The sequence below is a fragment of the Cynoglossus semilaevis genome, chromosome 4 (assembly GCF_000523025.1).
Source record: "Cynoglossus semilaevis isolate Cse_v1.0 chromosome 4, Cse_v1.0, whole genome shotgun sequence".
NCBI classification, from domain to species: Eukaryota; Metazoa; Chordata; class Actinopteri; order Pleuronectiformes; family Cynoglossidae; genus Cynoglossus; species Cynoglossus semilaevis.
In genome coordinates, this window is record NC_024310.1 from 7916555 (window position 1) to 7938188 (window position 21634).

General features: G+C 41.6%; 1 protein-coding gene across 3 annotated transcripts in view; it reads left to right on the top strand.

The window, feature by feature from the left end:
- Positions 1-21634, top strand: part of actn4 (actinin, alpha 4) — a 45214-nt gene that overhangs the window by 20112 nt on the left and 3468 nt on the right. The window contains exons 2-20 of one of the 3 annotated variants that reach the window (XM_025055131.1): positions 10045-10159; positions 10725-10844; positions 11600-11686; positions 12807-12894; positions 13075-13153; positions 13246-13327; positions 14448-14533; positions 16484-16576; positions 16701-16826; positions 16943-17047; positions 17418-17565; positions 18087-18237; positions 18517-18625; positions 18910-19050; positions 19197-19379; positions 19478-19612; positions 20069-20248; positions 20363-20509; positions 21448-21590. In XM_025055131.1, coding sequence (XP_024910899.1) covers positions 10045-10159; positions 10725-10844; positions 11600-11686; positions 12807-12894; positions 13075-13153; positions 13246-13327; positions 14448-14533; positions 16484-16576; positions 16701-16826; positions 16943-17047; positions 17418-17565; positions 18087-18237; positions 18517-18625; positions 18910-19050; positions 19197-19379; positions 19478-19612; positions 20069-20248; positions 20363-20509; positions 21448-21590 — 2318 coding nt within the window. Of the gene's footprint in view, positions 1-10044; positions 10160-10724; positions 10845-11599; positions 11687-12806; positions 12895-13074; positions 13154-13245; positions 13328-14447; positions 14534-15109; positions 15196-16483; positions 16577-16700; positions 16827-16942; positions 17048-17417; positions 17566-18086; positions 18238-18516; positions 18626-18909; positions 19051-19196; positions 19380-19477; positions 19613-20068; positions 20249-20362; positions 20510-21447; positions 21591-21634 lie in introns of all 3 variants that reach the window. The other 2 variants (XM_008308916.3, XM_008308917.3) reach the window with 2 other exon arrangements.

Consider the following 21634-nt stretch of genomic DNA (forward strand, 5'->3'; position numbering starts at 1 on the left):
CTCCAGGATCCAAATCCAAATCTAGCCTCTTCTAGTTAAAAGTAATCAGTTGGTGGTCTCTGAGTAATATTTCATCAGCCAATGATTGGCATTACAGCGGCTTGATCTACACAAGCAAGTAACGGATGAGGGAGTGTGGAGGATGCTTCAAAAAGGGAGTCGTCAGGAGGAAGAAAATTATTCTGACGTCTCTGTCATGTTCAGCAGCGCTGTTGCTTATTCATCTACAAACTGTTTGCTCTCTTATTTCTTTCCTTCCATGAAAGCCTGGGAGAATGAAAAACACTGTGCTTTTTTTAGCTGAAAGTCTGAGTAAGACACTGCAGGAACCGTTGGTTTATTAGTAGCATCAGTTGTAATATTTTGGCAAGTTTATGACAATAAAACTAAATCTGTTTAGCTTTTGTGTGATCATAATTTTAAACTAAAAGGAAACTATGTGTTTTCCCCTTGAATTAATCTCAACAAATGTTGGCTTTTAAATCTCTTTGACCCCTCAAGTCTCCTCCTCCTCCTCCCTTCACTTTTAAAGCAAACAAAACACCGTGGTCTGCACTTCAAGGTGTCAAATAAAAATTTTATTAACAGTTAAATGGTACAAGTTTACATTTCCGGTTTGAACTGTGACAGAACTTTGTCCTTAGCTGTGGTGGACAATAAAAAAGAAATTCATACAGTATATCAACCACTATGGCATGGAAAAAAAATAGAATTAGTTGTGACCTGGTCAGTAAACTAAAGTTTTAATTTTTAGAAGAATTTTACCCAAACTACTTCTCTGCTCTTTTGTTTTTGAGGAAACGGCTAAATCAACTGCACGAATAAAGTCCAAATCCAGCAGATAAGGATTTGTACGTGTTGTTTGTCGTAGGTCGTGTTGTGTCAACTCACGTTATGCAACAGTGTTGCGATAAGTTCTGGAAGCCTCCACAACGGCCTCCAAAACTGCAACAGTTCCTACTGACACCCCGCAGAAGGACATACAGTCTGGTGTTGGTATACAGGGACATGGAGGGTCATAATATCTCTGCCCTGAGACTTATGAACGGTTTTGGCGCCAACGATGGTTTTATCAATCCCACCCTTTTGATACTCATTTAGTCAGAACCTAGAAATCTAGAAAACGTAGTTAAAAAGTATTTTTTTAAATATATATTTTTTATTTCCTCTTGTGAAATTGACTTCTACTAGTGGAAGCATCATTGTGCCTTGCTGTTGTACAGCATGTTGTGTGTGTTTTTCTGTGATACAAATGAGCTTTTCCTGAAATTAGCAGAAACATACTCTGGACATGGGTAATGGTCATGCAACCTGACTCTGGTCTTAACTGTAGAGTAACAAAGACAGGAAGAGGCATAAATAAATGATCAAATAACCTCTGCGCTTGACATTTTAATTTCTCCCTTCTTTCTCTTCACCCCTCCCTCCCTTATTTCCTCCATTTCTCCACCCCTTCACCGCTTTAAATGGATCTTAGGTCAGCGAGTCACATCATATACGTTGCGTTTGTGTGATTGTTTTAGAAAACCGTTCAAACCAGCACCGAGCCAAAGGTGTGGTTAGAGATTGTATTCATTTATAAAACGATGTTTTTGAAAGGGGAAACGTAGTCGTTTGGATGCGTTCAGGGTCTTTGATACATACTGAGTCTTCATCTCTTCATCTCACTCCATCTCCTGCACTGCAGCTTCTCACCCTGTTTTATTATTACACACCAATTTAATAAGCTTTTAGTAAAGTGGCTCTGCATCAGCGTAAAAACGCAACCCTAAAAATAAACCTCTGGTGTTAATTATGGCTTTGACACATTTATTTTCTCTCTCAGTGGAGATAAATCCATGTCTTAACCTATTTCTCCTGCACCCCATCGTCCTCCCTCTGATTTGACATCCCTTTGTTTTTTTATTTTGCTCTGTGTTGAGGCTTAAGTTGAATCTTTCTGATGTCCGTGTGTCTGACATAATGCAGCTGCAGATGCTTGTTCTGATCAGTTAGTCTGAAACAGGTCTCTGCACCGTGGCCTATCAGGCGAGCTGAGGAGTTCACAGCAATTACGTCTTTTGTTAGTTCACCCTGAAAAGTGTGTGTGTGTGTGTGTGTGTGTGTCCTCTATGATGAAAGATTGTCTCCTTATTATAACTGTGATTTACTGACTGTACCTGTCAGCACACGTAGAAAAAGGGAGGCTCCCTGTCTCTCTGTGTGTGTGTGTGTTTGTGCACACGTTAATGATCACCTGTCCAGACTTGAGAGGATAATGACACCAGAACAGCCCCTGCAGCAGAGTTCCGTGTCGTCCGACTTGTCCCCTCTCCTCTGCTTTCTCCTCAGTGCCGACGTGATTCATTATTAACACTGGTATTTCCCTGGTGACCACTAATATTTTAACATGAACAACTTGGCCGGCTGTTCTTCCCTCTGTGGAACCACAACACTTGGCTTTCTCACTGCATACCACTTTGTTATCAATCATCATTTGCAAAATGCTGGCAGTTTTTGTGGGAAAATGTCGATCTCCAAATGTCTGTTTACTTACTCAGGCAGAGCCTGGTTCTTCCTGTTCAGCCTCTCGGTGCATGTATGTGCACAAACACTCACGTATCATAATTCCTCCATGGTCCCGTCATGCCCCCTGAGCGATGGTGTTGTATTCCTGCAGTCCACAGTAGCAGAAGGAGTGTTCAGTTACCTCACTGTTGAATGGTCGGGGCTGAGAGGGCAGTGGAATTTAAAGGGCAGCATTTCAGGACTCTGTTTTCATTGTGGTTTCAGATTTGTGTTTACATAGGGCTGCATGATGATTCTTTATAAGATATTACCATGTACTTTAGTCAGGAGTGAGGGAAAAGAAGTTAAATATAAATGGAAATAATAAATAATACATTCTTGTGCGACCGCATGGATGAAAACATGTATAATTTATATCCTATGTCAGTTGTGTTGTCATCTGTTTGTCACTTCAACAAAACTTCATTGTCGTCTGCATATGGAGTAATTCAAACCACACAGAACTTTTAAGACTTGTCTTTAATTATTTCAGATTTTGAATTTGTCTCATCATGTATAGATGTCAACGTTCCTCCAAAACAAGCTAAAAAAATAAAGAATAAATGTAAAACTCCAGGTTCCAGGTTTTGTAGAAACCCTTACCCTTGAATGCACTGCTTCAGTTTTGTATTTATCGGTTTGAAACAGCTAATCAGATGCTAACATGAGGCAGTACTGTCTTGACTGAAGGATATAGACTCTATAACAGATGCTAACATGAGGCAGTACTGTCTCGACTGAAGGATATAGACTCTATATCCTTCAGTGAAGAGCAAGTCAACCTTAGATCCTCTATAATATATAGAGGATCTAAGGTTGACTTGCACCTAGAAGGCCCCCTACTGGAGCTTCTGGTACCTACTTTGCTCAATGTGAGTCCCACTTGATCTGCTTTTCTGACAGGTAAACATTTTTAAATTAGAGATGAAAATGGCTAGTCATGTCAGAGGGATAGAAAGTTTCAGCCAAAGACACCCAGTCCCATAACCGAGTTTATTTCTGGAACTTACTACTAAAATTCTAGGCTGCCTTTAAGGAGACACCACAGAAGATCAACTCAAATTTGGCAGTGTTCTTTTACAAAGTTAAGAGTTATGGGTCTTGCTTTTTAGTCACGCTTGTGCTTTGTTACGTTCTTTCACCGGTTGTTTTTACTCAGGATTGACTCATTAAAACGGTTCTCTTTACTGTGTAACTGTGCAACCTGTGTGCTGATGAATTATTAATACACTCTTGTGAATAGATAACCTGTGGTTATACAGTATATGTCCTTTATTCTCCTGTTCACAGACACATCTTGACCAAACTATATGTTCTATATATGCGCTGCGTCACTGGGTGCACAAAAACAAACCCGTCTGAAACTGAACATGCGTGAGAATAACCAGCGGTGCTTCTGTGTCGTAGGCCACAAACCTTTTTCAAAATGATGATTTTCTGAGAATAGACAGCCTTGTGTCAAGCCAAACCCAGGCCCAGGCCAGACTAGTAACGGCTTTATTCGCAGGGCCAAGCCAGCTCGGTTTGGCTCATCTAAGCCTGGTACAGCTGATCCAGTTTAGCCTGGATTTGCCTCATGAGGTTTCACCTCCAGCCCACAAATCAACATTAAAGCCTCTTTACTCACAGTATTAATCTTCTGTTGGCCACCTGCTGCCGTTTTACATTAATGTTTCCAGCCCCAGATCCTTAGGTTGAGTCACATGTGTGCGTCACATGTGTGGGCGTTGACTTTGAGAAATATTCTAATGATCAGCTGGAAGGACAGATGTGTCAAGGGAAGGGTCTCAAACTGGAGTGTCAAACTGGATCACCCTCATACAGCCTGCAGCTAGGTGTCAGTATAATGTAGTCTAACTGCCTGTTAGTTTTGTTTTTGGGCCCTTCACAGTTGCCCCCAGCTTGTTTGGATTTGAGACCCGTGGTCTGGTAGAATGCAGACGTATAACAGTACCATTATAAGATGGAATACAGTTTAGTGGTCATTTTGTAAGGCAGAACGGATGTCTCGCTAAACCAGTCTATATGTACAGCTTAACGCAGGTTAACCAGACTCAAGAAGTTGATGTAGCCAAAAACTGTACAGCTTAACGCAGGTTAACCAGACTTAGTATAAAGGTGTCACTGTCAAGAAGTTGATGTAGCCAAAAACATAAAATCCCGATGCAGAACCTCCGCCTGTCATTGTTGTGTTGTTGATGTTGGAGAGCCGCGTCTGACCTCCATAACACAGACCTTTGATCCCGTCATAATTATGATACTGACTTGAAAGTGAAAGCCAGTCAATACCATGAACATTTCAATGTGACCAGAGATCGAATAATAGATAAATACATCTACACTTTGGCAGAGATGTTCCTCAAACGTACAGTGTCGGACATGATCACATGTAGTCAATAATCATATAAACTGCATTTCACGGAGCGTCGTCTCATGCAGGAAGAACCGTTGGTGTTTCAGTCCTGACGTTGACGTCACCGTCCCGTCACTGTCACAGTCTTGTTTTTCCACAATTGTTCCTCACTGCGTGTCTCTGCCTGAATCTGAATGACAAGGTGCAGCTGAGGTGTTGCTGCGGTGAAGGTAGCCTGTTTAACTTCTATAGTGTATAGTGTCTACTGTGTGGGTGTGAAGACGTACGGCCGTGACTCACACTCAGGTCGGACGTGACTGTTTATTAAGAGACCTCTGTATTTAACGTTCGACCTTTCTGGGTGTTGATCATCCACAAAAATAACAGTCAGAGTGTGCACTTGTCAGTGGTTAGTGTGAGCTCATTGGTATCTGAAAATAATTTGCACAAACAAACACAACATAATTGACAGAATACACTGCAGTTAAACACCACTGTGTTTGCTCAGGTTAATCCCTGTCAGGTGTACTGGAAAGCCACACCTGTGTGTGTAGAATGTGTGTGTGTGTGTATAAAAAATGTTTCTTTTCTGTCTCTTTCGGTTGGTATCAACAGAACATATTTGATACACTGAAAATATGAGTGTGGGAATCGTTTGTCTTTAGCCATGGGCAGGCATGAAACGTTTAGAGTAAGACGTACAGTGATATGATAGGTGTGTGTGTGTGTGTGTGTGTGTGTGTGGTGATATGACAAATCTCTGTCTGAAACAGTGTCCTTCAGTAGGTGTGGTGTGTGTGTGTTTGTGCGCGTGCATGTGTGTGTAAAGAAGGCATCCGTTTACATAACCAGCGTGTTGTGTCTCTGTTGCTGCCGTGACTCTTCGCCTCTGAACCCCATTGGCCGAGCCCTCGATCAAAGATGAAAGGCTGTCGGGGGTACACTGACAAACAAAGGTGAGGGTTGGGGTGCGGGGGGGTCTGTGTTAGCACACATCAAACATTTGACCCCCGTCCACCACATTTGGCCTCTCTCTCTTTTCCACATACTGTGCAGTAAAACTGCAAGAAAGCTGTTTAACTGAGGTCAGAAAGTGCAGCCACTCGTCAACACCAAACTCATCAACAACATATTTTTCCCATCCACATAAAAACAGTTTTTAGTTTCTCCTGGGTTGTGTGCTTTCTAAAACTACGTGTTTCCAGATGTACCGGTGTGTGTTGTTTTACTGACTTGGTAGAGTTAGAATAGAAGTTAAAGAAGTAAAAGTGAAAAATAGTGAAAATAGTCTGGACTATGGAAAAAATAAAACCTCGTTTAGAATCTTTGTTTTATCGTCTCTAGTCTCATTGCTTCAACTGTTGCAGTAACCGAATGTAAATAACTTCATATACAGTATATGTAAGAAAAAAAATTTTTTTTTTGCAGAATACAAGACAAAATGTTTGGTATCTGTTATGCCTCCAGATGTCAGTGCACATGTCTGCAGTACAATATTACTGTGAGCCTTTAAACACTTCCAGATGCCCTCGGAGCTTCTACACAACACAAACAACTGAGACGTCCGCCCTAGGAAAACAGTCTTGTGTATGTATCTGAGAAAAGCAACAGCTTCAACATAAACGAAATCAGAAAAACAGTTGAGTTTAATGAGATTCATGTGTTCGATCGGTAACTAGTAACATTTATGAAGCAGCTGTGTCAGCAGATGTGTCAACCCAAAGCTTGGTATTGGCTTTTTTTAATAGCACTGATGTTCTCAATTTTAATTTGGATTTTCTGGTAAAATCTTTAAACCACAAGAGTTCTGTAACAGATACTGAAAGATTCATCACACCTCGAGTGAAAACGCCTTGTTTATTTAAATCCCGACTTACTGTCGTTGGGTCAACACAGCTGTTCATCTGGTTATCTTTGCCTTGAACTCAAGTCAGAAGTCATGTGATCTAATCATCTAATCACTCGGCCTTTTGACACACATTACTGGCAGTCATCCACTCACTGTTTGGTCAGTCTGTCCAGGAATCAGAATCACTTAATATAGACTGTTATCACGAGGAGAGAGCTGCAACTCTGACAGTAAAGATACACTAACTAAGCTGCTGAAGAATTCTGACACATGTTCCTCAAAATACTTAATTTGATCTCAAAACTTAATGTGGACTATGGAACAAATAAGAAACAGAGCAGTGATGGATGAGGAAGTGAAGAGAAGTATTATTAGTTCTCTGTTAGTCAGTGTTCATGGGCTGATGTGCACAGGCCTTCGACAGTTGAGCTACGCTAAGATGGTGCAACATCCAGTTGTACCGGAATGACACAGAAGTTTTATGGCCTCCAGAATAATCAAAGTTAATACAACAACACTGGTGGAGCGCCCTCTGTTGGTAGTATGTTGTATAATCTAGTAGTAGTAGTAGTCATTGTTGGACCAGGGCTTAGCAGCCTTGTTATAATTCATATTTACACACATACTGCTGCACCACAATGTTGGTGTGCCACAATGTTAGTCACAGTGGTTAGGGTTAGTACAGGTGTGATTGGTTAGTGGATTCATTCTTACCATTACTAAGGTTTAAAATAGATATTGCTTTTTATTTAAACATAATTTGGATAATAACTTACCTCAAGCATTTTAGATAAAAAAATAATTTGGATAATAACTTACCTCAAGCGTTTTAGTTAATTCATAGCATTGGAAGCTGCTGTATGAACATCCTATGAATGCACTAGTCTGTGAGTTTAATGTCTTGTACACATTATGGTTCCTTAAAAATCCAGTTTTATAACTTGGTCAAATCAAATGATTCCTATTCACATATTAATGCTAAACATCTGACTACAACTTGCAAAAGAGAAAAAAAAGAAAATTCAGGTAAAGGGGTGAAGACGCTGCAGTCCGAGGGGATCAGGTTCTGCTGAATTCTACGATTAAATATTCAATTTTCTTTCTTTATTAAACGATAACCACAGAGATAAACACGCTGTTGGACATGGACAAATGTTCCAATAATAAAATCGTATTTCTTCACTCACGATCCAAGGTTAAAGGCTACAGACTGGGATTACTGCTGACACTGATGGATGTATCACCACATTGTTGTGTGCTAAACGGAGCAGGAACTTCCTGTCATTGCAGTGCCACTTCCTGCTGCATTGTCTTAAACTTTGCGAGGGAGAGAGGGTGTGTAAAGACAGGGAGCGCGGGGTGGGAGGGGGTTATTGTCTTTCCACTCCCCCCCTCCTCTGCCCGTCTGTATATGTGTTTGTTTATGTAAGATCCTCCTCCTCCTCCTCCTCCTCCTCCTCCTCGTGTCCTGGTCAAGTCTCAGAGAGGAAACTCTCTAATTGTGCATAGGACTGGTAGGTCCACCGGGGCTTGGTGTTGGACTGGTGGAGATGGGGACAGAGGGGGGAGAAGAGGCGAGACCAGAGTAAAGGGTGCTATTATCCAGCAGGCTGAATGGGTGCTTTGTGCCTGTGGCTGCAGTGGGACAGAGGGGAGAGGGGCAGCACCCAGTCATAATGTTTACTACCACACGGAGCAAAGGAGGGAGGAAGAGGAGGTGCAGTGGTGACTCTGATCGTCCAGTGTAAACACATAAAAAACATAAACAGTCGTGGACATGTTGGTAGTTATTCACTGTATACTGACTGATGCTTCTTTTATTGGTCTGTCGGTGGAAGTTGTGATATTTTTTTTACAGAGTAATGTGTACTCGATCTTTGAGTTTTACTACACTGCTAATGTTTACACCGACCGAGGTAAAGGGCTAAACCAGCCTCATGTTGCATTGTACTTGTACAGAAATTCTCTTGCAGTTGCAGGGGGCAGAAAATGTTGACTTTAATAGTTTGCCTTCACAGCTTTACTTTATGAAAGTTGGGCTGATGTTGCAAAAAAAAAAAAAAAACGTTGGATAACGAGTTGGATAAGATGGTCTACGTTGACTTTCTTTTTCTTTGTCAACATCCATGTCTCGTTGACTTTGAAACAACCGTTTTATGAAAGTTGGGCTGATGTTGCAAACAAAAAACAAAAAACAAAAACATGTTGGATAACGAGTTGGATAGGATGGTCTACATTGACTTTGAAACAACTGTGTTTTTGACACTCGGTTTTTGGTTCTCTTGAGAAGTGTCCCATTTTTTCTTTTTGCAAGAAAGGGTCTTAAAATATGGTGGAAGCATTTTCAGTTTAAAGCCAAGAGACGTCTCACATCAGTTGTTATGTAATGGGAGTGATGTTTCCAGGTTTTCACAAGCCATTCTGGACCATAGGTCATAGGTCATGTGTTACATTCTGGACTTCTGCAGTCAGTTCAAAATCTGTTAGAAAACCAGTGACTTTGACGCTGGAGGTTTGTTGTATTGAAGATCTGGGGACGATGTCAGGACAACAGCCTGTCCACAGTCCTGTGCCCACCTTGGTGCCACGAGCTCCTTCAAAATAAAATGATTCAAAACAGATTTCATAAAAATGTTGGCAAACCAGAGGCACAAACACACACACATCCAAACGCTATTGATGTGTGTGTGTGATTTTAGGCGTGTGTGTCCTCGCCCTCCCTCCATATGTCCTATGTTTGTGATTTGGTGGACCATTCTGATATCTAATTACATGTGTCACAGATGTTTGTCAGTGTGATTCCAGTCTGGTTTCTAAATATCAGAGGGATCTGCCCCCTGTTGGGGTTTCAGGATTAATGGCAGTGTGTTTCAACCTGTGGCTCCATTTGTCCGTGTGGGTTTACACACTGGTAGTTTCTGATGTGCCAGCGGTTGTAGTTTTATTTCTTTTTTGTGGCACAGATCAGCAGGATTCAACAAAGACTGCATTTATTTATTTATTGTTTCACTTGAAGTAGAAAATGTCAAAAAACATTTCCATGTTTGTGATCTAGGGATGACATTCTTCTATAATAATAGCTGTAGTTTGTTACATATTGTCTCATAACATCCAACGTCCTCTCATTTTTTTCCTCCTATGTCCTGTTCTATCATGACGACCCCTGACCTTCCTTCCTGTCTATTGAATTGACTTTCTTTGATTCCACTTGGTTTATTATTGGAACAAATACCAAAACATTCCGTCGCTGGCCTTTGAATAATCACTTATGTCCTGTTTGTGTGTTTTTGTTTAGACATTCACTGCCTGGTGCAACTCCCACCTACGGAAGGCAGGTACGCAGATCGAAAACATTGAGGAGGACTTCAGGGACGGACTCAAACTCATGCTGCTCCTCGAGGTCATCTCAGGTAATGCAGCCTCGCAATATGAAAGCTACCGAAAGTTTGAAACGTTATTAATTAAAATGCACTGGTTGTAATGATAACGGCCCCGCCCAACACATGTGCACGCACACGTACTCATTAGTCACTAAGCCGTGACCTGAGTTTCAAAGCCGAGTCTCGTGCGTCGTCGCTCAGAATGATAAACGTTTTCAGATGTCGGAGACGGGCAGCGTTGCTGTCCCCCTCCAGGGTGTGGTCACTCACTGACTCCAGCCACAGTGTGGATCACAGGGGTTTGGGGAACACCCTGCTGTTCATCTGTCACTCTGTATCACCGTGAACCCTGCTGTGATGTAGTAAAGAAGCTGCTTCTGTTGGCGTCTACATCATCGTCTCCGCGGCTCTCAGGCAGCGCGGCCTTTCATGTGGCTGCCGCTTTTTTCACTACGACTTCAGTTACTTCTGCTGCAAACAACACTGGAGTGACTTCGACCGTCACGGTCTCTCTTTCTGCTGAGACTGTGGAAACAAAGCAGGAGCTAACACACTCCCTGTGTGTGTGTGTGTGTGTGTGTGTGTGTTTTCACAGGCGAGCGGTTAACCAAGCCTGAGCGAGGCAAGATGAGGGTCCACAAAATCAACAACGTGAACAAAGCGCTGGGCTTCATCGCAAGCAAGGGAGTGAAACTGGTCTCCATTGGAGCCGAGGGTGAGCAGGTCCACCACGACATTCAGTTCTAAATGACAGGAACTGTGAACTACATGAATGTTATCCCCCGTACACACATTCATTTTGACTACAGTTTATGGTAAACTGGCTGGTTAATCAATTTGAGAAACTGAATTCACTATATAGAAGGCCTGTTTGAGAAGGAGCAAAAATAATTAATAATTAATTAATAGAAAAAAAAGGCTCAAGTTTATTATTGTTTTTTGACATAAATGGGTCAGAAATAATACAGGGCAAACAGAAATAGAAAAGTAGTTCAAACTAGTGATTCAGAGACATCAGTCCCAGGCTGCAGCTGATAAACTGAAGGAGGTTAAGGTTAGATGTTATTATTTTTTTATCTACTGTGTTTGTGGTCTCTGAGTCAGTCTCCTTGTACTCCAGTATGTCCTGACTGACCTGTCTGATATCTGGATGTCTGTGGGACAAAAACATTGCAACTATATACCTCCTCTCCCTCCTTCTATATATTACAAATACAGATATATATTGTCATCACTAAATAATAACACAAGACATTCTCATTAGAACATCCTGCGGTCTCTCTGGAGACCCTGTTGCCGTGCTACACTAAGTGCACTTGTGTGGGTGTACTGGCATTACTTAACAAGGGAAAGCAGATGTAAGACTGTACGGATCTCTGTTGAATTTACAGGATTTAAATTCCAGTGACTGGATACGAATTGAACCTGAGTTTGTTTTTTTAATCTGTGTGTTTTTTGTTTTTTGTTTAGAAATTGTGGATGGAAATGCGAAGATGACACTGGGAATGATCTGGACCATCATCCTTCGCTTCGCCATCCAGGATATCTCAGTAGAAGGTAAAGCTTCAATTTGTGTCACTTTGGGTCACACACACACACACACGCAGCTCCTTGCTGAAGGGCACAGCGGCGGTGTGGATGTCACCCGACTTATGAGTGTTAATGAACCGACTGAGGCCTGAGACAGAGATTGATGTTTGACATCTGCTCGGACACAAAGCTGTGTAAACTCACCAACAGTGACACGCTCCGACTGCCACCGTCTGGGCTAACGATGCCGTGTTGAACAGTGATGATGATTGACGTGTACGTATGTGCAGTGTTATTGTCACACATGATTCCCACCTAATCATATGCTGCGGGTCAAGACGCAGTGAGGCTAAATATGTTGACAGTATTTATTAATGTAGGAAAGAATACTTTAAATAGCACATCATTTCTTCCTGACCTAATCTGTGATGTCACTGTTAGTCCCCCGCCCCGCCGTTTGCACCTCCAAATTGAAACAATTTTGAACTTTTTAAATGATAAAAAACTGTGCATATCTGGCTAAATTTACAATAAAATACTAATAAAATATTTTCTGGTGCAGCTTCTATTATATTATCACAGACAGTTTGTGTATATATAGACCAGACAGTGTGATTCTGCATATCATCAGTAAAAGAGTAAAGCCATATATTTCCTAATAAAGGAGTGATTATATTTTGAAAGCGAGTTCCTGGGTTTTATCACCTCCTACCACTCTGAGATTATTTACATTAAACAGCACCGCGGGGGCGTGGCTTGTATGATACATTATCAAACATACATTTACAATGGGGCTATAAAGGACTAATACACAGTTTCTATAAGTACTGTATAAGCTACTCTTTTATTACTCTGTCAGAGGTACATTAAACATTGACCAATCAGATAAACATTCAAGGCTTTAAGGAACCACAAGAAATGCAGAGTCATTTTTTCCCCCCCCCCCCCTCGTTCTCCTCCTCCACTGACGGATACTTTTCTGCTGTTGATGCTGTAAACAAAAGCATCCTGTGTAAGTGCAGAGCACTTTAGATTTGGTGTTCTCTGTTTGTTTCATCTCTGATGATGAGCTGTGAAATAAATAAACTCACTGACGCTCCTGATTGACCCTAATGTCCCCACCTTCTCTCTTCTGTCCACTCTGCAGAGACGTCTGCAAAGGAGGGTCTTCTGTTGTGGTGTCAGAGGAAGACGGCTCCGTACAAGAACGTCAACGTGCAGAACTTCCACATCAGGTAAGACCCCCGGATCCTGCACCAAATGTTAAAAAGTCACACTGAACCCCATCTCGTTTTCACTGCTCGTATTCTGTTTAATGTCGCCCCCTGTTGGTGGAACATGCACCTGTATTTTTCAGTGATTGCATTAATATGGTTATTTTCTCTGGTCTTATAATTATTTGTTCTGTCCAACAGCTGGAAGGATGGTCTCGCCTTCAACGCTCTGATCCACAGACACAGACCTGACCTCATTGATTATGACAGCCTCAGAAAGGTACACACACACACACACACACACACATGCACATAACAAACAGACAACTGATAAATCTTTAAACAAATGTCTCACACCGACTGCTTGTGTAGGACGACCCTGTGACCAATCTGAACAACGCCTTCGAGGTGGCTGAGAAGCACCTGGACATCCCCAAGATGTTGGACGCAGATGGTAAGACAGTGACTTTTACTGATGTCCTAAACCCTGGCTGAAGATAAAATAATTGTGAAATTATCATTTTTAATTATCACCTTTAAAAGAAAGTGTGTTTTTGTTGTCAATCGAGATCACTTTTAGCCTTCACTGTATGACTGTCTGTTATTGTTTAACCTAATGTCCATGACATCGCTGTACTCTTTAAATACAGATGATATAAGTTAATACATTATTTATTTATATGTAGTTGGACAGCATTTAGCATTTCCCATGAATCTATTGATCTGAATATCATTTTTTTGTCACTGCAGTCAGGGTCTGTGATGTGATGTGATGTGATGTGATGTGATGTGATGTTTGTGGGTCTCCTGATCTGTTACTGTGTGTGAGCTGTTACAGCTGATCATCTGATCAGATCTTCCTCAGGATCAATGGAACCTCTGAACCTATTTCTCCGTCCCATTGTAACTCTGTGTGTCCTTGAATGCTTCGGAATGTGAAGGACATGTCTTTGTCCCTGTGTTGTCTCAGCTGTCTTTGTGTGTGTGTGTCTGGGTCGACCATCATCACTTGTTGTCTCAGCTGTCTTTGTGTGTGTGTCTGGGTCAACCATCATCACTTTATATATATATATACATTTACATATATATAAATATATATTTCATAAATAATTAACTGGCCGATTTTTTTTTTTTGTAGCATAATAAAATTGTTGCCTTAAATGTAACATTAGCTGCAGTCATTATCTGTGTCCAGTGCTGCTGCAGAATCTGAACAGCAGAAAACACCAGACACTGAAGTTATTATATGTTGCCCCAAAATAATCCTAAATAAGAGATGAAGCAGATTTGACCTAAAAATATTATATTAAATACATACTGTAAAAAAAATACGTGCGTAAGGTGAGTGTGAAGTAACCCTTTTAGTGCAGTGATTCATTGGTCTGACCTGTGTCTCGTTACTGTTTGTGTTTAATTTGTATCTGTGTTTATCGTCTGAATTTGCTGCCTGCAGCTTCAACAACCTGTACCGTTTGTTCTGAGCGTTTGTTCTCCAAACACGTGTCCTCTTGTGTATAATCACATGTCCATCATCTTGCCTGTGTGTGTGTGTCTTCATAACCTTCCCCTTGTAGACATTGTGAACACTGCTCGTCCAGATGAGAAAGCCATAATGACTTATGTCTCCAGTTTCTACCATGCCTTCTCTGGAGCGCAGAAGGTACCCTGTGACCTGGACTTTGACCTTTGACTCTCTGTTACTAACAAGGTGTTGCCGCTGCTTCCTGTCCAGCATGGTCCAACTGTCTCTACACAACTGCTTCAACAAACACACTCATTTGTTGAGACAAAGACACATAACTAGAAATGTTTGTTTGGGGAGAAAAATCTATAGACCACAGTGATGAAGGAGAAGTTCTCTTATTAAAAATGAAAAAAAAAAAATACAGAAACTGAACCGAACAACCATTTACCAGTTTATGTGTCAGTGTCCAACCTTTTAGCGTCCTTTAAACAAAGGACGCTTGTCCGTCCCCTGTCTTTGTCCTTATAATATCAACCCAGTCTCGTTCATGTGGTGATGGCGTTAAAGCAGGAGCGGTGTGCAGTCGTGGATCAGACGATGACATTAAAACTCTCTCCTCAGCCACCTCTGTGCTGCCTCGTCCCCCCGTCCCCCCGTCCCCTCCAGTGGGAGACGAGGATCTCACACCTTTGGGTCGCTCTGTCTTCACTGGTCTCTTTCTCTTTCTCTCTCTCTGTGTCCACCTGTGTTTTTCGCTGGGGTGATGTGTAGACATCGTTGGTACGCTGAGGCCAGATGAGAAGGCCATAATGACCTATGTGTCCTGCTTCTATCACGCCTTCTCTGGTGCACAGAAGGTAAACTCCTCACGCTTCAGACTAACATTAACATTTCTATGCTTCAGTAACTCTATTTTGTTATTTTTTTAAAGAAACTCCATGGTTCCCATCAGTCACCTTGATTTGATCGTTCATTTCCAAAAAGAAAAAAAAGTTAACCTTGAAGTAAAACATAGAGGTTTCAGTTATTTTGGTTAATGATGTTTTTGGTAGTTTGTTTTAAAGACAATGTAATTATTTGGGACCATGATGGGACTTCACTCTCAAACGCTTTTCTGTTGCTTTGATTTCTGTTTTGTTAGACATGAACTTTTCTTCCTTCCAAAAATTGTAACTGGATCAAACTCGATCTGTGATTGTCTGTGTAGATGAAACGTGGCCAACTGAATGACCAGGGAAAACAAACCAAAAAAAAAACAGAGGAATACAAAAAGACAGAACTGTTTTTCCATATGTTTGTCAGGAAAACCAGAATATTCCACGAACACATTTAAACCATTTGTAGTTTACACAGAACGTAGCTGTACACACACAGGTTAATAATCAGCTCTGCTTTGGGAGGAAACATGTTCATGTCTAAACAGAGGTTCTTTTAATTACAATTTTCATTTGTCACTTGTATTTTTGTGTTATGTTTGGCAGATGTCAAATGTGTTTCCTATAAATTTGGCAGATGTCAAATGTGTTTCCTATGAAAATGTGTTTATCTTAAAAGATGAAAATCTGCAAGCAAAAGTCAGTAGTGATGGAATGAGATAATTATGTTTAAGGATACAAAACAAACCCCCTTGTCAGACTGTCTGTGCTGTGTTTTTTTTATTTCCAGTGGATCAGTGGTGTAATGTCCTAGACAGACCCACTGACGTGGACCACAGCGCTACGTGAAACTGTAACTAGACGTGTGCACTGACTCCTGAGTTGTGACAGGAGGCGCATGGAGCTTTAAAATCACACACATGTAGTTTCTGACACAGTGGACTAACCAGCAACAACCGCAGCATGTTTGAGTCAAACACAGAGACTGTTCTTTATGACAGTTCTTTGTTAGCGTTTAGGTGTAGGTTTATTCCAGTTCACTGCCTGTGTGTGGAGTGTGAATGCACCCGATTGGAGAGAAGACTTTTCTAATTCTAGTGGTTTTAGTCAAATCTCAAAGTCAAAGGTTACTACAAAAAAAAGTAATTACAGCGTTCATTTGCAACACAGAGAGATAATCGTAGACACAGCGAATGTTGTCACTAAGCTTTGTGCACAGTGATGATGCCCCGTGTCTGTGACTGCTGTTGAGCTCTCTATTCTTTGCTAGGCTGAGACGGCTGCAAATCGCATCTGTAAAGTGCTGGCCGTCAACCAGGAGAACGAGCAAATGATGGAGGATTATGAGAAACTGGCCAGTGATGTAAGTAAATGATTCGTTACTACTGTGCCGTTGTTTTTGTGATTTAAAAAATGAAAAATGTCCAGCTAACCATAAAAGTCAACTTTGTGGAGTGTCTCCTCATCATCTTCATGTTTGCCTTCAGCTGCTGGAATGGATCAACCGCACCATCCCATGGCTGGAGAACCGAACCCCAGAAAAAACTGTCAAAGACCTCCAGGCCAAACAGGAGGACTTCAGAGACTACCGCTGTGTCCACAAACCACCAAAGGTTCATTCACTGTTTCAACTCTGGTGCTGCATTCACTGACCCGCTTCCCCCATGGTTTCATTCTTTCATTGATGTTATTGTTTCAAAGTAACAACAGCATGTTCCTCCAACTTTAGGTCCAAGAAAAATGTCAGCTTGAGATCAGCTTTAACACTCTGCAGACCAAACTGCGGCTCAGCAACAGACCTGCCTTCATGCCATCAGAGGGACGCATGGTGTCGGTAAGTCTCAAACTGAATTGTGCTGTTCAATCTGTTCATGTCGGTAAGTCTCAAACTGAATTGTGCAGGATTCTGTGCTATCTGCATAAAAAAACTGGATTTAGTTCACACAACAGATAGACCAAAACCAAGTCAGTTCTGGCCGGCATCAGTAATGTTGATACGTTTGGCTGTTTATATGTTGCACAAAAATATTTTTTTATTATGTTTTATCATAATCTGCACAGAATTATGATAAGAACCCCGAAGCAACTCTGCCAAACCCCCTGTGGGTCGCAGACCCCCTGTTGAACACACCTCTGCTGTAGATGTTCATTTCACTCCCAGCAGTAAAGGTTAAATACCAGTAACTGCTGCTGCTTCCCCTCAGGACATCAATGGAGCGTGGCACACGCTGGAGGGAGCAGAAAAAGGCTACGAGGAGTGGATTCTGAGTGAGATCAGACGTCTGGAGAGACTGGAACATCTGGCAGAGAAGTTCCACCAAAAAGCTGCCATCCATGAATCCTGGACTGATGGTACGTCAGTGTTTCAGTGTTTACTGCAGATCCACATCATGGAGCAGTCTTAAAAGAACTGACGTTTTTTGTAGTCAATATTTTGCTACTTATATTTGCTAATTGTTTTACAGAGCTGAGCAAGAAAATGTTTAAATGTATAACAGCTTAGAAAAGATATCTTGAAGATGAAGAGTCAGCTTTAGTTTTTATAGCCATCTGCTGCCACCTAGTGGAAGTCTTGCCTTTCACTGCCTAATAATAATAGACATTATTTTCAATAAATAAATAATTTTTTCAAACCAATTAAAGTGAATTAATAGACATTATTTTCAATAAATAAATTTTTTTTTTCAAACCAATTTAGGTGAAATGCATAATTCAACACTAGATGATCTCACATGACACACTTATGTGACACGCCCCAGTGGTTGGAAATCCCTGGTTTAGAGAAGGGATTTCTGTAGATCTTGTAATATCAGATTTGTTGAGCTTCTACATTCAGAAAACAATGCTTAAAGTTCATATTATATTGTGTTCAGGTAAGGAGGCCATGCTGACCCAGAAGGACTACGAGACTTCCACCCTGGCAGAAGTCAAGGCGCTGCTGAAGAAGCACGAGGCCTTTGAGAGCGACCTGGCAGCTCATCAGGACAGAGTGGAGCAGATCGCTGCCATCGCACAGGAGCTCAAGTGAGGATTCCGTTTTTAAGCAGAGTTCTTCTCCTCAACTATCACCCACTGCTACAAAATGGTTTGGACAAAAACACATTCATCCCAACTAACGTAATAAACTCCAGCTACTGCGTTGTGTTAAGTTCCCTAATTCTGTTCACAGCTGTTTGCTCTCGATCTTCGCCAAGATGATAGCAATTTTCCGAAAGAACATAAAACTGAGGAGGTTTTTGTTCTGGAGCTACTTGTTCCACTGTGTGTAAATTGATTCCCTCTGGTTTTTTTTATGATTTCCAGTCAGCTGGATTATTACGATGCCCCTAGCGTCAATGCTCGCTGTCAGAAGATCTGTGAACAGTGGGACATTCTGGGAGCTCTTACTCAGAAACGCAAAGAGTCACTGGAGGTATGACTCACGTGTTATTCAGTTTTATGTGTGGTAGTAAACTGCTAGTAAACTGATGGATTGTTTTCTATTATAGTCAGATAGTAGGCCTTAACTTTGAATGTGAATGTGCCAGAACTTCAGATTCATCAGGTTATATATATATATATACGTAATAAACTGATGAGCACTCATTCAAAAGCAAGTGCTTCTCTATTATGAAATATACAGTGGTATTTTTACACTCTCCATGTGTCAAATTGGAGTCCAAGCAGAGGCTTTAACTCCATGACATTCGTCCACAGAGAACAGAGAAGCAGCTGGAGTCCATAGATGAGCTTTACCTGGAGTACGCCAAGAGGGCGGCGCCCTTCAACAACTGGATGGAGGGAGCGATGGAGGATCTCCAGGACATGTTCATCGTCCACAACATTGTAGAAATTCAGGTACCATCAAACGGGGTCACCATGATTCAAATCTATTTAAAGTCACATTGTAGAAATTCAGGTACCATCAAATTTGATTCAGGTCTATTTAAAGTTCAACCAACAGTTCAGTCTGACACTAAGATTCAAACGTTGTCCGTCCTCAGGATCTGATCACAGCCCACGAGCAGTTCAAGTCCACCCTGTCTGAGGCCAACATGGAGCGCGAGGCCATCCAGTCCATCCAGGCCCAGGTGCAGAAGATCGCCCAGAGCAACGGGATCAAGCTGAGCGGAGCCAACCCCTACACCACCATCACACCTGAGAGCATCGACAGCAAGTGGGAGAGGGTAGGTCACGGCTGCAGCCTGGTTGTGGTTCTGCTCTTTGACCTGATCAGACGTTGTGATTAAAATCACTAAATTAATTTTTTAAACGTTGTTTACAGGCAATGGCTATGGTGCCACAGCGTGACAATGCCTTACAAGAAGAACTGAACAAACAGAAGTCCAACGACACACTGAGGGCCACGTTTGCCACTCAGGCCAATGCAGTCGGTGCCTACATCAAGGACAAAATGGAGGTAAAGGATCAATGTGGTGCAGCTGTTGGACTGTCATGAATGATTACTTTGAAAGAACATTTTGCTGGAAGAGAAATCTGGTTTCTATGGATACTTCTTTGTAATCAACATCTTTAATGAGTTTTTTTTTCCTCTATCTTCAGTGGCAAATTAATTCATTCACTAAGTTTCATATTTAAACATGAGTGATGTTAAACACCAAAAAGTAGTTCTAATATTTTCTCTTTTTGTTTAACATTGGTTTTTATTGTATTTGTTGATTGAACGTGTTTTATTGAGTTTTGCCACTGAGCCTAATAATAATAATAATAATAATGGGCAAACATTAATTTTAAAAATTACGGCATGCCCTCTCGACGATGAAAACTGATGGAGTTTCCAGTATTAGAGCTTCAGTCACCGTGGTTCCACACGTGCTGTGCACGTTTGATTAACCCAGTGTATTTCCGATGGCAGGAAATTGGTAGGATATCCATCGAGATGAACGGCACCCTGGAGGACCAGCTGACCAACCTGAAGGACTACCAGACCACCATCATGTCATTCATGCCTGAGATCAACAAACTCGAGGGATACCACCAGCTCATCCAGGAGGCACTCATTTTTGACAACCAGTACACCAAATACACAATGGAGGTAACTGGTCCAGATCATCTTTTTAACAGTGTTTTAATGATTGAGTTAATGTCATTATGTAAAGTCTTGTATATAAATCTATCTTGTCCTCTGTCACCTTTCGTCCCCCTGCAGCATCTCCGTGTGGGCTGGGAGCAGCTGCTGACCACCATCGCCAGGACCATCAACGAGGTGGAGAACCAGATCTTGACCCGTGACGCCAAGGGCATCAGTCAGGAGCAGCTGTACGAGTACCGCGCCTCCTTCAACCACTTTGACAAGGTCAGGGGCCCGGGCTCGGAGTCCACGGCTCTTTCTTCTTACACTTGTCTCATACTTTACTTTGTCACATTTTGGTAGATTTGTTTGAGATTTTATCGCAACATAATTTCTTACACAATGATGGGAGTGTGTGATTTTAGTGTATACAGATCTCTCAGCATGTAACCCTGACCCCCGTGACCCTCTTAAAAAAATGTCTTTTGTGTTTGTTGAGTTGTCAAATTCTTCCATCTTCCATATGGTTGAAATGAAAAAAATCCCCATCATACCTCATCCGACACAACAGCATGTTTGTGTGACTGTGTCATGTCGTTGTTGTTGTTGTTGATGTTCATCCAAACTTCAAAACACCAGCTCCCCTCTAGTCTGTAGAAATATTTTTAATTTAAAAAAAACAAACAAATCAGGTTATTTCTCACTAGATAATCTGTTAAAAAATCAGTATCATCAGGTATTGTATATAAATGTACATAAACATCTACAACCTGACTGGTTTATTGAGGTTTTAATATATTAATATATTGTTGTATTATTATATTATTTATTTTATTTATTCAGTAACATCTGTGTCCACGTCAGTTGAAAAACCTACAGTGTATTAACTGTATGTTTGTGATACACTGTGTTTCACTACAGTACTGTGGTATTTGTCAGATATGGTTTTTAGAGTTGATAAATGATGTGATGGGGACAACTATGTAGAAATAACTGTGTTGCCTTCACTGTCCATCACTGCTGCATGGTGAGTGCAATGTTCTGTATACTGACCTTGTCTAAACATCCATGAATGTCTCCATGTCCCTCTGTCTGTCCCCTCATCCTCCACCTCATATCCCTACTGCATGCTGTGGAATGGCACGGTCACCATCCACCGTCACATCCTGTGTTACGATTGTGTAATCCCCATGATGTGGTGCTCTGTCATTGGCCGACCTCAGGACCACACTGGGTCGCTGATGGCCGAGGAATTCAAGGCCTGTTTGATCAGTCTGGGCTATGATGTGGAGAACAACAAGCAGGTAGGAGCTCCAGGAGGAGAGACGAGGGGCGGCGAGCCCATGTTAGCTCAGCCTCTGAGCAGGAGAACAGACTTCAGTACCGGTCAAAGTCTCCTGAGGTAGAGAC